Genomic DNA, 13751 nt, shown 5'->3' on the forward strand with positions numbered 1-13751 from the left:
TCTAATTCTCTCTTTCTTTCTCTCTCTCGGAGGACCTGAGCCCTAGGACCATGCCCCAGGAATACCTGACATGATGACTCCTTGCTGTCCCCAGTCCACCTGACTGTGCTGCTGCTCCAGTTTCAACTATTCTGCCTTATTATTATTCGACCATGCTGGTCATTTATGAACATTTGAACATCTTGACCATGTTTTGTTATAATCTCCACCCGGCACAGCCAGAAGAGGACTGGCCACCCCACATAGCCTGGTTCCTCTCTAGGTTTCTTCCTAGGTTTTGGCCTTTCTAGGGAGTTTTTCCTAGCCACCGTGCTTCTTCACCTGCATTGCTTGCTGTTTGGGGTTTTAGGCTGGGTTTCTGTACAGCACTTTGAGATATCAGCTGATGTACGAAGGGCTATATAAAATAAATTTGATTGATTGATTGATGACCTTTGTTTTGTAGGTGTTGAGAACAAGGTTTAAGGGCAGAGAAAGCTTGATGGAGACTAAAAAAGCTTTGTTGTAGAGCATTTAACACAAAATCCAGGGAGGGGCCAGTTGAGTATAAGACTGTATCATCTGCATATAAATGGATGAGAGCTTCCTACTGTCTGAGCTATGTTGTTGATGGGGATCAAGGATCAAGCCTTGGGGTGCTCCCTTGGTGGAAGGCAGTGGCTGAGACAGCAGATGTTCTGACTTTATACACTGCACTCTTTGAGAGAAGTAGTTAGCAAACCAAGCCAAAGACCCCTCAGACATCAATACTCCTTAGCCAGTCCACAAGAATGGAATCATCTACCATATCAAAATCTTTGGCCGAGTCAATAAAAATAGCAGCACAACATTGCTTAGAATCCAGGGCAATGGTGACATAATTTAGGACATTTAAGGTTGCAGTGGCACATCCATAACCTGAATGGAAACCAGATTGCATACCAGAGAGAATACACATACACTATACACATAAAGGAAGACAGTCAGTTGATTATTGACACGTTTTTACAACACTTTTGATAAATAGGGCAAAAAGCATAATCAATTGGTACATCATGCTTGATCAAAAGCAGTTTGAAAATGTATTATTTTGTTGTTCAGCAGCAGTCATGATCTCATCTAGGAAGTAGCCGTGGACTGTATGTGAATCCAACCAATCATATGGCGAGTGCATGAGCCCACTTAGGATGCATTCAGAAACTGCTGAAAACGTAAAGCTATTAGACATAGATCTAAAAGGTTAGTTTGAGCATTGCACTGCTAAAAGTATCTCCATGCAGTCATATCCCTCAGTGTAGAAACTTTTAGTTTGCATGTTGATTTTATTCTAAATATGTTGGGCTCATCAATTCATGGGGATGTGGTCATGCAGGTACAGCCATTGGAAAATGACTAACACACACACACACACACACACACACACACACACACACACACACACACACACACACAATCTCTCTATTTATTTATTTATCCTTCTCTCTCGCTTGGTCCCCTCATATAGCTTGAAATAAATGACCTAAATCTCTGTGTTTTCTAGTTATACTTTCCATGGTTTATTAATTTATATCAATGTTTAATTGTCTCTCGGCTATAATGACACTGAGGTTATTGGTTGGGAAACTGTTTGCTGCGGGCTATTGTTCTCCAGCATCGATCACATTGACAGACCACAAGGTGGCACGATAGCGCAGTAAAACGGCAACAATAGAAAAAGGGTGGATTTAATTTAACCGAATACCTCAGTTAACCATTGGGAGGTGAATACTGCGTCTGGGGACTTCGCCGCACTAGTACGGCAACCTGATTGACAAACATCACCAACGCCCACAAACTGGCTATAGGAAATGAATCGAGTCGTGGAAAGAGTCTCTTTCTCAGATAATTGAGAAAAGATACACCCTGCTCAGCGCGCTCCTCGTGTAATAGCACAGACTCGACTGCTCAATAGGGGCTAGTGATTTCAGACTAGAGGTGTCTCTATTGTATAACTCTCGTTCTGCTCCTTTTTCATTTTTCTTTTCGCCTCGCTTTTTCACTTCGACTACCGGTAGCATATCTGTTCTGCGTTCTCATTTCTACTGTCCATTTGCGTCCATCCAAAATGGCAACACGAATCGATAAAGAGGCTTGCAGGGAAGCTTATAACCTCGTCAGAGACGATAACACAGAGATAAACTGGTGAGTGTGGTGAATTTGTTGGGCATAGGCAATTGTGGGAATCTGATATTTTACAGAGCATCCTAAAAATATATTTATAAAATCAATAACAATGGATGAATAATCAAACTGCGCACTTCTCATTCATTCATCCAGTGTTTCATTTATTTAGCCTATCCAAGAAAATACAGTGGTAATGACACGTATATGTTGACACAAAACCTGACAAGTCTGCCCCTCATTTGACACCGGTTTTTGAATGAATAGCCTATGCAGCCTGGTCTCGACTAGATAGATACATTGTAATCCCATCCGATAGATGTCGGATGATGGACGTGGAAATGCATTAGTGGAGTAGACGGTCATGGATTATTACCGATTTTATTGACAGACAGGGTCTGAATACTCCATTTGAGATGACTGTAAGGTTAGTGCATTTTAATTCATTCGTTTACTGTGCCTTTTATGTTTTTTTAGGGCCGCGTTTAAATATGAGGGTCATATGATTGTGCCGGCGGGCCAGGGGACTGATTATGAAGAATTCAAGAGTCAGTGCACAGGTAAGGCCGGGATTTCATTCATTTTTGCGTTTATGCGGTTATTTCAAATTGGCCGCAATGGTTCTGCGTAATGGCAACAGCGCTGTAATAATCTATAGACCACGCACATCTTTACGACTTGTTGCCATGTCAATCAGTAGGGCTCATTGAGTTGTTGGAAACTTATATTATCTGAAATGGTGTTGCTTGTAAAGAAGTAGACCTTCAGCGTTTGAAGGAACTTCCGATTTGTGACGCTCTGTAGCCTACCAGAGCAATAATTTTTATTAAACTCTGTCTATTGGCCGTCGGTAGGCTACTTAATCCAGAAGTACTGCGACCCAGTGACCATTTAATAGCCTATCAGTCTCGTGACTTCATACGGAAGTAGGCCTTTCTGGGTTCTTAAAAAGTGTGAAATATAAAGCCTTATAATATTAGTAACATTGAAAGTGTGTCCACTGTTTCTTGTGCGCAGCGCAGGGTCTTTATCCCACTATGTAGGACATAATATAAATGTGCCCACCCCTAGTAAGCAAATCATGCTGTCACCACCCTATCAGCACCCTTTCCTGACACTCTCTCACCACCCTAATTAGATATGGAGTGTAGGGCGTGGCGGGTATATACTCCAGCGCTGGTGCGCCTGTATGGCTGTAGGCTGCTCCGGTTTATTTATGTTTCAGGGCATGCATTCCAATGATGTAATTCGGATTTATTACGATCTAGGCCTATTACCGATGTATTACCCTTTTTAAATAGGAGAACTGATGTATTGCAATACTAACTACCCAAATAGTACCTCTGGCTGTCCCATACTACCGTTGTCTCTCCTCACTTTGAACCTTGTCTTTGCCCAGTGAATATTGTTGCCCTAATCCTACTGTATAAGAAGTTTCATACATTCTGATGAGTCTGCTTTAACAGAAACTGTGAAAGTCTCATCCTGTATTTGAGGGCCACAGACTGTTGCAGTCAAAAGTAGTGGATACTTATATGGGAAGGCTCAGTAATTGCATCTGTTGTTTAGATAGACATAGTGTGCTAAAATAAACATCTGTATTTCTTATCAATTAAAGGGCTAAACTAAAGCATTATATTTGTCTTTTTGCTACATCATCATAGTTTCAGTAGTGCAGCAGTTTTCTGGGCACTTGTGTCAGCACAACTAGATGAATGGCTTAGAGAGGGAAGAGATATTAGTAAGACAAACCAGAACGTTTTCAACAGGGGGGGTCAGGCTTGATACTCAGGAGTTAGCACAATTTGTGTTTTCTTTCAAATGTGGTATATGCTTATTCATTACTTGTCTGCCACAATGTGAAAAATATAGAAATAAGCACAAAATCTGACCTTTTTTAAGAATTTAAGTGCTAGAAACATCCAATTGTGGTTTGTTATACAGAGAAACAGCATAAACCTGTGTATGGTCTGGTGGAAATCATGGCTAAGTCATGTGACATGTAGGGGACATGCAGGGTAGGTGTTGAAACTAACAATGGCCTTTGTAACCATGCTGATAACAGTTTGAACACTGATTATTGTTCATGCACAACAAAAGCCTTTAGATGTATGCTGCTTGTGAAGCTCTGCCAGGAAAATCTCTATCAGCAAGGCACAGGTAAACACAGATATCACGCTGAGATGGTACCGATCAGTACAGAGTAGAGGTCGAACGACTATGATTTTTCAACGCCGATACCGATTATTGAAGGACCAAAAAGCCGATACCGATTAATCGTCCGATTAAAAAAAATATATCTATATATTTGTAATAATGAAAATTACAACAATACTGAATGAACACTTATTTTAACTTAATATAATACATCAATAAAATCAGTTTAGCTTCAAATAAATAATGAAACATGTTCAATTTGGTTTAAATAATGCAAAAGCAAAGTGTGAGAAGAAAGTAAAAGTGCAATATGTGCCACTTTTAAGTTCCTTGCTCAGAACATGAGAACATACGGTGGTTCCTTTTAACATGAGTCTTCAATATTCCCAGGTAAGAAGTTTTAGGTTGTAGTTATTATAGGAATTATAGGACTATTTCCCTCTATACCATTTGTATTTCATTAACCTTTGACTATTGGATGATCTTATAGGCACTTTAGTATTGCCAGTGTAACAGTATAGCTTCCGGCCCTTTCCTCGCTCCTCCCTGGGCTCGAACCAGAAACACAACGACAACAGCCACCCTCGAAGCAGCGTTACCCATGCAGAGCAAGGGAAACAACCACACGCTCCGAGCGAGTGACGTTTGAAACGCTATTAGCGCGCGCTAACTAGCCAGCCATTTCACTTCGGTTACACCAGCCTCATCTCAGGAGTTGATAGGCTTGAAGTCATAAACAGCGCAATGCTTGACGCACAACGAAGAGCTGCTGGCAAAACGCACTAAAGTGCTGTTTGAATGAATGTTTACGTGCCTGCTTCTGCCTACCACTGCTCAGTCAGATACTTAGATGTTTGTATGCTCAGTCAGATTATACGCAACGCAGGCTAGATAATATCTAGTAATATCATCAACCATGTGTAGTTAACTAGTGATTATGATTGATTGATTGTTTTTTATAAGATAGTTTAATGCTAGCTAGCAACTTACTTTGGCTTACTGCATTCGCGTAACAGGCAGTCAGTCTCCTTGTGGAGTGCAACAAGAGGCAGGTCGTTATTGCGTTGGACTTGTTAACTGTAAGGTTGCAAGATTGGATCCCCCGAGCTGACAAGGTGAAAATCTGTCGTTCTGCCCCTGAACAAGGCAGTTAACCTACCGTTCCTAGGCCGTCATTGAAAATAAGAATGTGTTCTTAACTGACTTGCCTAGTTAAATAAAGATTAAATAAAGGTGTTAAAAATAAAATAAAAAGTTTAAAATCGGCAAAACCGGTGTCCAAAAATACAGATTTCCGATTGTCGGCCATTCCGATGAATTGGTCAACCTCTAGTACAGAGGGAACCAATGGGGCATTATTAATGGTAAGGAAGAGCCAGGGCCCAGACCAGAGCAGAATCATGCCATAAATGTGTTATTACCTTTACTATAATCTATTTAGGGAACTGATTTGGCACATATTTGGTGTGTTGGACTATACAGAAAAAAACATCTCTATTCCAAGACAATGCAGCTGGTGATGTAGGGCTAACATGTGATGTGTTTGTGTGAGAGAGACAGAGCGTGAAAGAGTGAACCCAGAATCACTGCCTCCCTCCCTCCTTTTTATTTAGTCTGTTGACCTGAATACCTTCTCCTGTCTCTTGTACTCACCGATTCATCACACTTTTGGATTTGGTGCATGGCCACGGTAGTGTCACCATAACAAGCCATTCATACTTCTTACAGCAGCATAGAAACACTCTCACAAAGCTCAATCAACTCACAGTACACAGGAATCAGGCCTTGCCAACATGGACATGGAGACAAATCCATTTCTCTAACAACTATACTGTAATTAATTACCTGTCATGAGGCAGCTGGGAATGGAAATGGTGTCCTCAGCCTCTCTGCATGTTTCTGCTTGTCTGATGGTCAGTCTAATTTCTGACTCTCTGACTCTCTTTCTCTATCAGATGATGTGCGTCTCTTTGGCTTTGTGCGGATCACGACGGGTGACGCCATGAGCAAGCGTGCCAAGTTCACCCTCATCACCTGGATAGGGGAAAACGTGAGCGGCCTGCAGCGTGCCAAGATCAGCACTGACAAGACATTGGTGAAAGACATTGTCCAGGTTAGGGACTCTGTTCTCACACATACTCACATGATTCCTTTACAAATATCAAATATTAATGTTCTGTTAAAATACAGTACATTAAATGGCAAATAAATTATAAAAATTTACCTTCCGTTTGTCTATCTTTTTTCAACACTTTTTCTCTTAAATTCCTCCTCTGTTTGTCTCCTGCAGAACTTTGCCAAGGAGTTCATGATCAGTGATCCTCGTGAGCTGGAGGAGGACTACATTCGCACCGAGCTGAAGAAGGCGGGTGGGGCCAACTATGACGCCCAGGGAGAGTAGAGGAGAGTCCACCAGGGCGGGGCAGGGGAGCGGCTGCTACCTTTTGGGGGAGGGAGGGGTATTCATGCCTGGATGAGGGAGAGAGGGGGATATATATACACACACACATGTACAAACACTTACACACAGGTACACACATTAACACACAGCAACACACACACTCTCACAAAAAAGCATGTTGAGACACACTCAGACATATATATGGCTATAGTCCTATCCTCAGCCCTCTCACCTGTACGGTCATGGATGATTATCTACTGTACTGTGCATCATCTCACTATCATCTCAGCTGCAGAGCAACGTTACGAACTCTTATCAATCTGGGGGGCTGTGTATGTTACAACTGGAAAAGACACATTACTGTACTGTTTGTCAGAACAAGGGCAAGGGCCTCTATCTGATTTGACTTGTCATCATCGTGCTTTTACTGTATTCTTCTGTGGTTGTAGTCCAAACATGCATCCTTGGCAATAGAGGTCTTTCCTGCCCAGCTTTTCTCATCTCCCAATCCACCCCCAACGTATACCCCACTGTGTTAACTGCCTTAATCTCCCATGGAGAGAGGGGCATCATGGGAGGTGTGTGTGTTTGTGGACACTACACTGTGATTGGCTATCCTCCACTCATGGGGGTGAGACTATGATTTGCCTATGGCCCACAAACCAATGGGACAGGGCTGTATAGCACTTTCAGTTAGCCCGACCCAGGAGCAGCCATTTCTCTAGTGTAGCCTCTCTTTTTATTTGGATTAAACTCCAAATAGGAATGTTTTTTTTTAAAGATTACTTTTATTTTCTATAACCTTTGATTTATTATTGAGAGCAAATTTATCTAGGAGATTTGAGGAGACTTTTAAAAACTGAACTTGGGCACATGATCAATCATTTCAGAATAAAAAAATGTTTTTTCAAGCTCGCTGGTCTCTTTGTTTGTGTCTAAAGCTCTCATTTACATGGACAGGAGGGCTCTTTGGGTGATGTGAGAATAAGGGTAAATTAGTTTTGAGGTGGTGGTGAGACTCAGGGGGGGGGGGGGGGCAGTGATGTAATGGAGGCTCTTGGCATTGTGCTAAAGTAGTCCAGAGTACACATAGTAACTGGGCTCGTTTGAGTGGTAAAGTGAAAGCAACCGACTGTAGACAAATTTGAGGAGTGAAGTCGGGGGAGGTGCATCTGCTACAGCTGAAAGTCAGACACTGGTGTGGTTTTCCAACATGGCAGTGGTGCCATTGTTTATAAAAGTTGTTCTTTATAATGTTGAAATATACACGTCTTCAACCCCCATATCACACACTGTAAATAATGTTGTACAATTAATTGGCGAGAGAGCCTTAAATATCACATTCATTTGTACATATTCACTTCAGCGAAGTTGGTTCCTGTTTCAGTCACGTCTTTGGTCACGTTTGCGTGGGTCAAACCAAAATACCCAATGATCGGTGGACAATAGAGCCTCCCACAATGCAGGCGATACTGCAGAATGAAGTTGGTGAAGAGCAAGTGTAGAAACTTGCAGTCAAAACTTCATGACCTTTAATGACATGATTTTTGTTAAGTTCATGCAATCAACAAGTCGGACAATTCTGATCCCCATAATGCAACACACTTTGAAAGGCGGTCACCAACTTGACAAAAGTGATCCGCTCGAACGACGCCCACTGTCTCTTGGGACTTATGGGAGTAGCATGCGTTGTCACGGTCACCACTTCTGTTTCAGCCAATCACAGCCTCAGGGTGAACTGTTCTGTTCTAAAGCTTGTCAATAAGAACCCCCCCCTAGTCCCACGCTCTCAATCCCTCTGTTGACTATCCCCTCTCCTCTCTCTCCAACCACTTTCTTTTTGCCACTATGCTCTCTCACCACCCCCATCCCTTCCGCCTTTCCCCCTCTCTGCCGGTAGTTTTGTTCAACAGATGTGAACTCGACTGCCTAATTACTTAATCTAGTAATCTATAAACCTCTAGCAGTCTGCTTTTATGACTTGAAGTTTAGTTTGTAGCGGGTAAGAGAATGTTCGAGGGGAGTAAGACATAGGCTTAACCCTATGCGTAATTTGAATACTAATGTTTGTTTGTGTAGTTTGAGCATTGAATGTTGTTTATCTCAGGTTAATTTGGCTGCGTTTACACGGGCAGCCAAGTTATGATCTTTTTTCCACTAATTTGTCTTTTGACCAATCACATCAGATCTTTACACATAAAATCTTTTTCAGAGCTGATATGATTGGTCGAAATACCAATTAGTGAAAAAAATATCCAAATTGTTCTGCCTGTGTAAACACAGCCTTAATAGCCTCCAGCAAAACTGGTTCAGGTCCAGACATGGGGCCTGCGTGGTAAAGGGGGAGGGAGAGCAGGGGACTGAGAGACAAATAGATTGCAGAGTTCTGGAAGAAACTGTAGTCAGGTTAAGATAACGATTCAAATCAAATTGTATTAGTCACATGAGCCGAATACAACAGGTGTATGTATACCTTACAGTGAAATGCTAACTTACGAGGGGGGGGGGGGGCAATGTAAATAGTCTGGGTAGCCATTTGATTAGATGTTCAGGAGTCTTTTGGCTTAGGGGTAGAAGCTGTTTAGAAGCCTCTTGGACCTAGACTTGGCGCTCAGGTACCGCTTGCCATGCGGTAGCAGAAAGAACAGTCTATGACAAGGATGGCTGGAGACTTTGACAATTTTTAGGGCCTTCCTCTTACACAGCCTTGTCTAGAGGTCCTGGATGGCAGGAAGCTAGGCCCTTGTGATGTACTGGGCCATATGCACTACTCTCTGTAGTACCTTGCGGTTGGAGGTCGAGCAGTTGCCATACCGGTGCAGCTGTAGAACCTTTTGAGGATCTGAGGACCCATGCCAAAGCTTTTCAGTCTCCTGAGGGGGAATAGGTTTTGTCGTGCCCTCTTCACGACTGTCTTGTTGTGCATGGACCATGTTAGTTTGTTGGTGATGTAGACCCCAAGGAACTTGAAGCTCTCAACTTGCTCCACCACAGCCCGGTCAATGAGAATGGGGGTGTGCTCCGTCCTCTTTTTCTTGTAGTCCACAATCATCTCCTTTGTCTTGATCATGTTGAGAGAGAGAGAGAGGTTGTTGTCCTGGCTGTCTCATCGTTGTCGGTGATCAGGCATACCACTGTTGAGATATTGGCAAACTTAATGAGGGTTTTGGAGTCGTACCTGGCCGTGCAGTCATTAGTGAACAGGTAGTACAGGAGGGGACAGAGCACACACCCCTGAGGGGCCCCCATGTTGAAGATCAGTGTTGCGGATGTGTTTTTACCTACCCTTACCACCTGGGGGCGGCCCGTCAGGAAGTCCAGGATCCAGTTGTAGAGGAAGGTGTTTAGTCCCAGGGTCCTTATCTTATTGATGATCTTTGAGGGCACTATGGTGTTGAACAATGAACTGTAGTCAATGAATAGCATTCTCACATAGGTGTTCATTTTGTCCAGGTGGGAAAGGGCAGTGTGGAGTGCAATAAATATTGCATCATCTGTGGATCTGTTAGGGCAGTATGCAAATTGGAGTGGGTCTAGGGTTTCTGGGATAATGGTGTTGATGTGAGCCACGACCAGCTTTTCAAAGCACACCCTGGCTACAGACGTTGAGTGCTAATGGTCGGTAGTCATTTAGGCAGGTTACCTTAGTGTTTTGGGGCATAGGGACTGAGGTGGTCTGCTTAAAACACAGAGAGCGTGATCACACAGTCTTCCGTAACAGCTGGTGCTCTCATGCATGTTTCAGTATTATTTGCCTCGACGCGAGCATAGAAGTAGTGTAGCTCGTCTGGTAGGCTCGTGTCACTGGGCAGCCTGCGGCTGTGCTTCCCTTTGTAGTCTGTAATAGTTTGCAAGCCCTGCCACATCAGACGAGCATCAGAGCCGGTGTAGTACGATTCGATCTAAGTCCTGTATTGACGCTTTGCCTGTTTCATGGTTCATCATAGGGCATAGCAGGATTTCTTAAAAGCTTCCAGGTTTGAGTCCAGCTCCTTGAAAGCGGCAGCTCTAGCCATTAGCTCAGTGCGGATGTTGCCTGTAATCCATGGCTTCTGGTTGGGGTATGTACGTACGGTCACTGTGGGGATGACGTCATCGATGCACTTATTGATGAAGCCAATGACTGATGTGGTGTACTCCTCAATGCCATTGGATGAATCCCGGAACATATACCAGTCTGTGCTAGCAAAACAGTCTTGTAGCTTAGCATCTGCTTCATCTGACCACTTTTTTATTGATCGAGTCACTGGTGCTTCCTGCTATAATTTTTGTTTGTAAGCAGGAATCAGGAGGATATAATTATCGTCAGATTTGCCAAATGGAGGGCGAGGGAGAGCTTTGTATGCGTCTCTGTGTGTGGAGTATAGGTGGTCCAGAATTTTCCCCCCTGGTTGCACATTTAACATGGTGATAGAAATTTGGTATGATGGATTTAAGTTTCCCTGCATTAATGTCCCCGGCTACTAGGAGCGCCGCCTCTGGGTGAACGTTTTCCTGTTTGCTTATGGCGGAATACAGCTCATTCAGTGCGGTCTTAGTGCCAGCATCAGTCTGTTGTGGTATGTAGACAGCTACGAAAAATACAGATGAAAACTCTAGGTAGATAGTGTGGTCTACAGCTTATCATGAGATACTCTACCTCGGGCGAGCAAAACCTTGAGACTTCCTTAGATATCATGCACCAGCTGTTATTTACAAAAATACATAGTCCGCCGCCCCTTGTCTTACCAGATACGCCATTCTGTCCTGCTGATACAGCGTAATACCAGCCAGCTGTATGATGATAATGTCATAATTTAGCCGCGACTCCGTGAAGCATAAGATATTAGTTATTAGTTTTGAATGTCCCATTGGTAGTTTAATCTTCCGCGTAGGTCATCTATTTTATTTTCCAAAGATTGCACATTTTCTAGCAGAATGGAAAGACGGAAGGGTTTATTCGATTGCCTACGAATTCTCAGATGGCAGCCCGCCCTCTGGCCCTTTTTTCTCCGCCTTCTCTTCAAGCAAATGACAGGGAACTGGGCCTGTTCCCGGGGAAGCAGTATATCATTCACGTCGGGCTTGTCGGACTCGTTAAAGGAAATAAAAGATTCTGCCAGTCCGTGGTTAGTAATCGTAGTTCTGATGCCCAGAAGTTATTTTCGGTCATAAGAGACGGTAGAAGCAACATTACATATAAAATAAGTTACATAATAAGTTACAAACATTGCAAAAAAACAAACAAAGAAACTGTTGGTTAGGAATACATAAAACGTCAACCTTGTTCTCCGGCGCCTTCTTGTGAGGTTTCAGTATTGCCACAGTAAGGCCTACAGACTCCAATAATTGAGGATGCAGGGTAAGATTACATTTTCAACTGTTATTTATTGTGTTTGCTTTTAAGTAGATGTGTGTGTGTATGTTCATGTGTGTGCTCACGTGTGTGCTCACGTGTGTGTGATCTGTTAGGGAGATCTGGTGTGGGATGTACTGTATGTGTGTGTGTGACTTAGCCCAGTTGGAGCTGAGTGGAGGATGGGTAAGATGGTGTTGTGTGGTGTCTTAGGGGACCATATTAATTAGATTAATGACTTTAGGGTGTTTATTTGCATCCTTGTCACACTGCTGGACAGACTCCTTTCTGACTCTTTCAGGTAATTTACCCTAAGACGATCATGCTCACAGGCAAACAGACTTACCTGCTAGCCTGTTTACGGTATCATATTTACGTTGTGCATGTTCTGACAGTTCCACAGCTAGGCCAAAGGTAAAGCCAGCTTTTCTCCCCTGTGCTGTGGGAGTGTGTAACTATACATTACTTGCATGGAAGCTAGAGAGAGAAAGAAAGAGCAGGAGAGAGGGCGGGAGTAAGTACATCAGTGGAGGCTGGTGGGAGGAGCTATATGTGTTTGATACTGTTCCATTTATTCCATTCCAGCCATTACAATGAGCCCATCCTCCTATAGTCCCTCCCACCAGCCTCCTCTATGTATTAGAGTGAGGGAGAGTTGCTTAATAAGTGATTATGCGAGTTCTAGAAGTGTTGTTCACTCTGGGATTCACAAGGAAGTTCCTGCCAGCGATACTCAGCTCCTTCCTGCATTCCAGAAGCCTCCCATATCCAGCATATTTCATATCCCACACATCACTGCAAAGTCATGTGCTTGTTTGTGTGTCTGTGTCTACGTCAGTGAGTGTGTTTGAATTCCTGTGTGATCCATCTTATCCCAGCAATGTTCTTCCACTCTGAGAGGGAGGCTTTTTCTGTTGTTCTTTTGTTGTCTGTGTCAAAATATATAATTCAAACCAGAAATTCAAAACAAGTAATATAAAGAGTATGGTGTCTGTTTTAATATATTGCCAATATCACTGAAATGTCATTGAACTGCATTATTCACTGCAGCAGTTTACATTATCAATGTCCCTCCCTGGATTCAAAGAAAAAGGACTCCCCCAGTCACTTATCCAAATATCACAACATGAGCTAACAAAGTGACGGGCTCGGCTGGATTGTGTACTTAAGGGATATTTAACCAACCCCTGCTGTGCAGATGATCTCATCACTCTCTTATTTCTCATCTCCTCAGGCGCAAGAGGGGGAAGGGGAGTGAGGGGGAGTGGTGGGCTGGGAGTACGGAATACGGTTCATGGGGACTGATGGTGTTATTTTTGTTGGGGAGGGGGGTGAGTTTAGGGAGGAGAGAAATTTGGGCGAGCAAGGGGGGTATTCGGGGCCCTTTCAGCCTGTGTGAATGGGAGAGGGAATGTGAGTGTGAATGGGTCAACTCTCAATGCCCCTGTGTGCCACTCCAGCATTGGCACAGAGCGGCCATTGTCAGGGCCTAATGAGCTGAGCTGCACTCCATCCACTCAATCCAAATTGATGCCTCTATCTGTCTCCTCAGTGCTGTGATTGCATTGGCTGTTTAGGTCACTGTTCTGTCCCGCAGATCAAACCTTCCTCTCTCTCTGTCATCCCTGTCATATACACACTCTAATGACTTAATTATGGAAATTATGGAAGCTATTTTCCACTAGTAGAAAATATAATAGTCAATCAGATGATCTGTCA

General features: G+C 43.3%; 1 protein-coding gene across 1 annotated transcript; it reads left to right on the forward strand.

The window, feature by feature from the left end:
• Positions 1 to 1716: 1716 nt before the first annotated feature.
• Positions 1717 to 7609, forward strand: cotl1 (coactosin-like F-actin binding protein 1). The gene is made up of 4 exons (XM_021596222.2): positions 1717 to 2160; positions 2617 to 2699; positions 6252 to 6409; positions 6587 to 7609. The coding sequence occupies exons 1-4, from the start codon at positions 2084 to 2086 to the stop codon at positions 6695 to 6697; spliced, it is 429 nt and encodes a 142-aa protein (XP_021451897.1). The 5' UTR covers positions 1717 to 2083; the 3' UTR covers positions 6698 to 7609.
• The last annotated feature ends 6142 nt before the right edge of the window (positions 7610 to 13751 follow it).

Source organism: Oncorhynchus mykiss, chromosome 1 (genome assembly GCF_013265735.2).
Source record: "Oncorhynchus mykiss isolate Arlee chromosome 1, USDA_OmykA_1.1, whole genome shotgun sequence".
Classification (NCBI taxonomy): domain Eukaryota; kingdom Metazoa; phylum Chordata; class Actinopteri; order Salmoniformes; family Salmonidae; genus Oncorhynchus; species Oncorhynchus mykiss.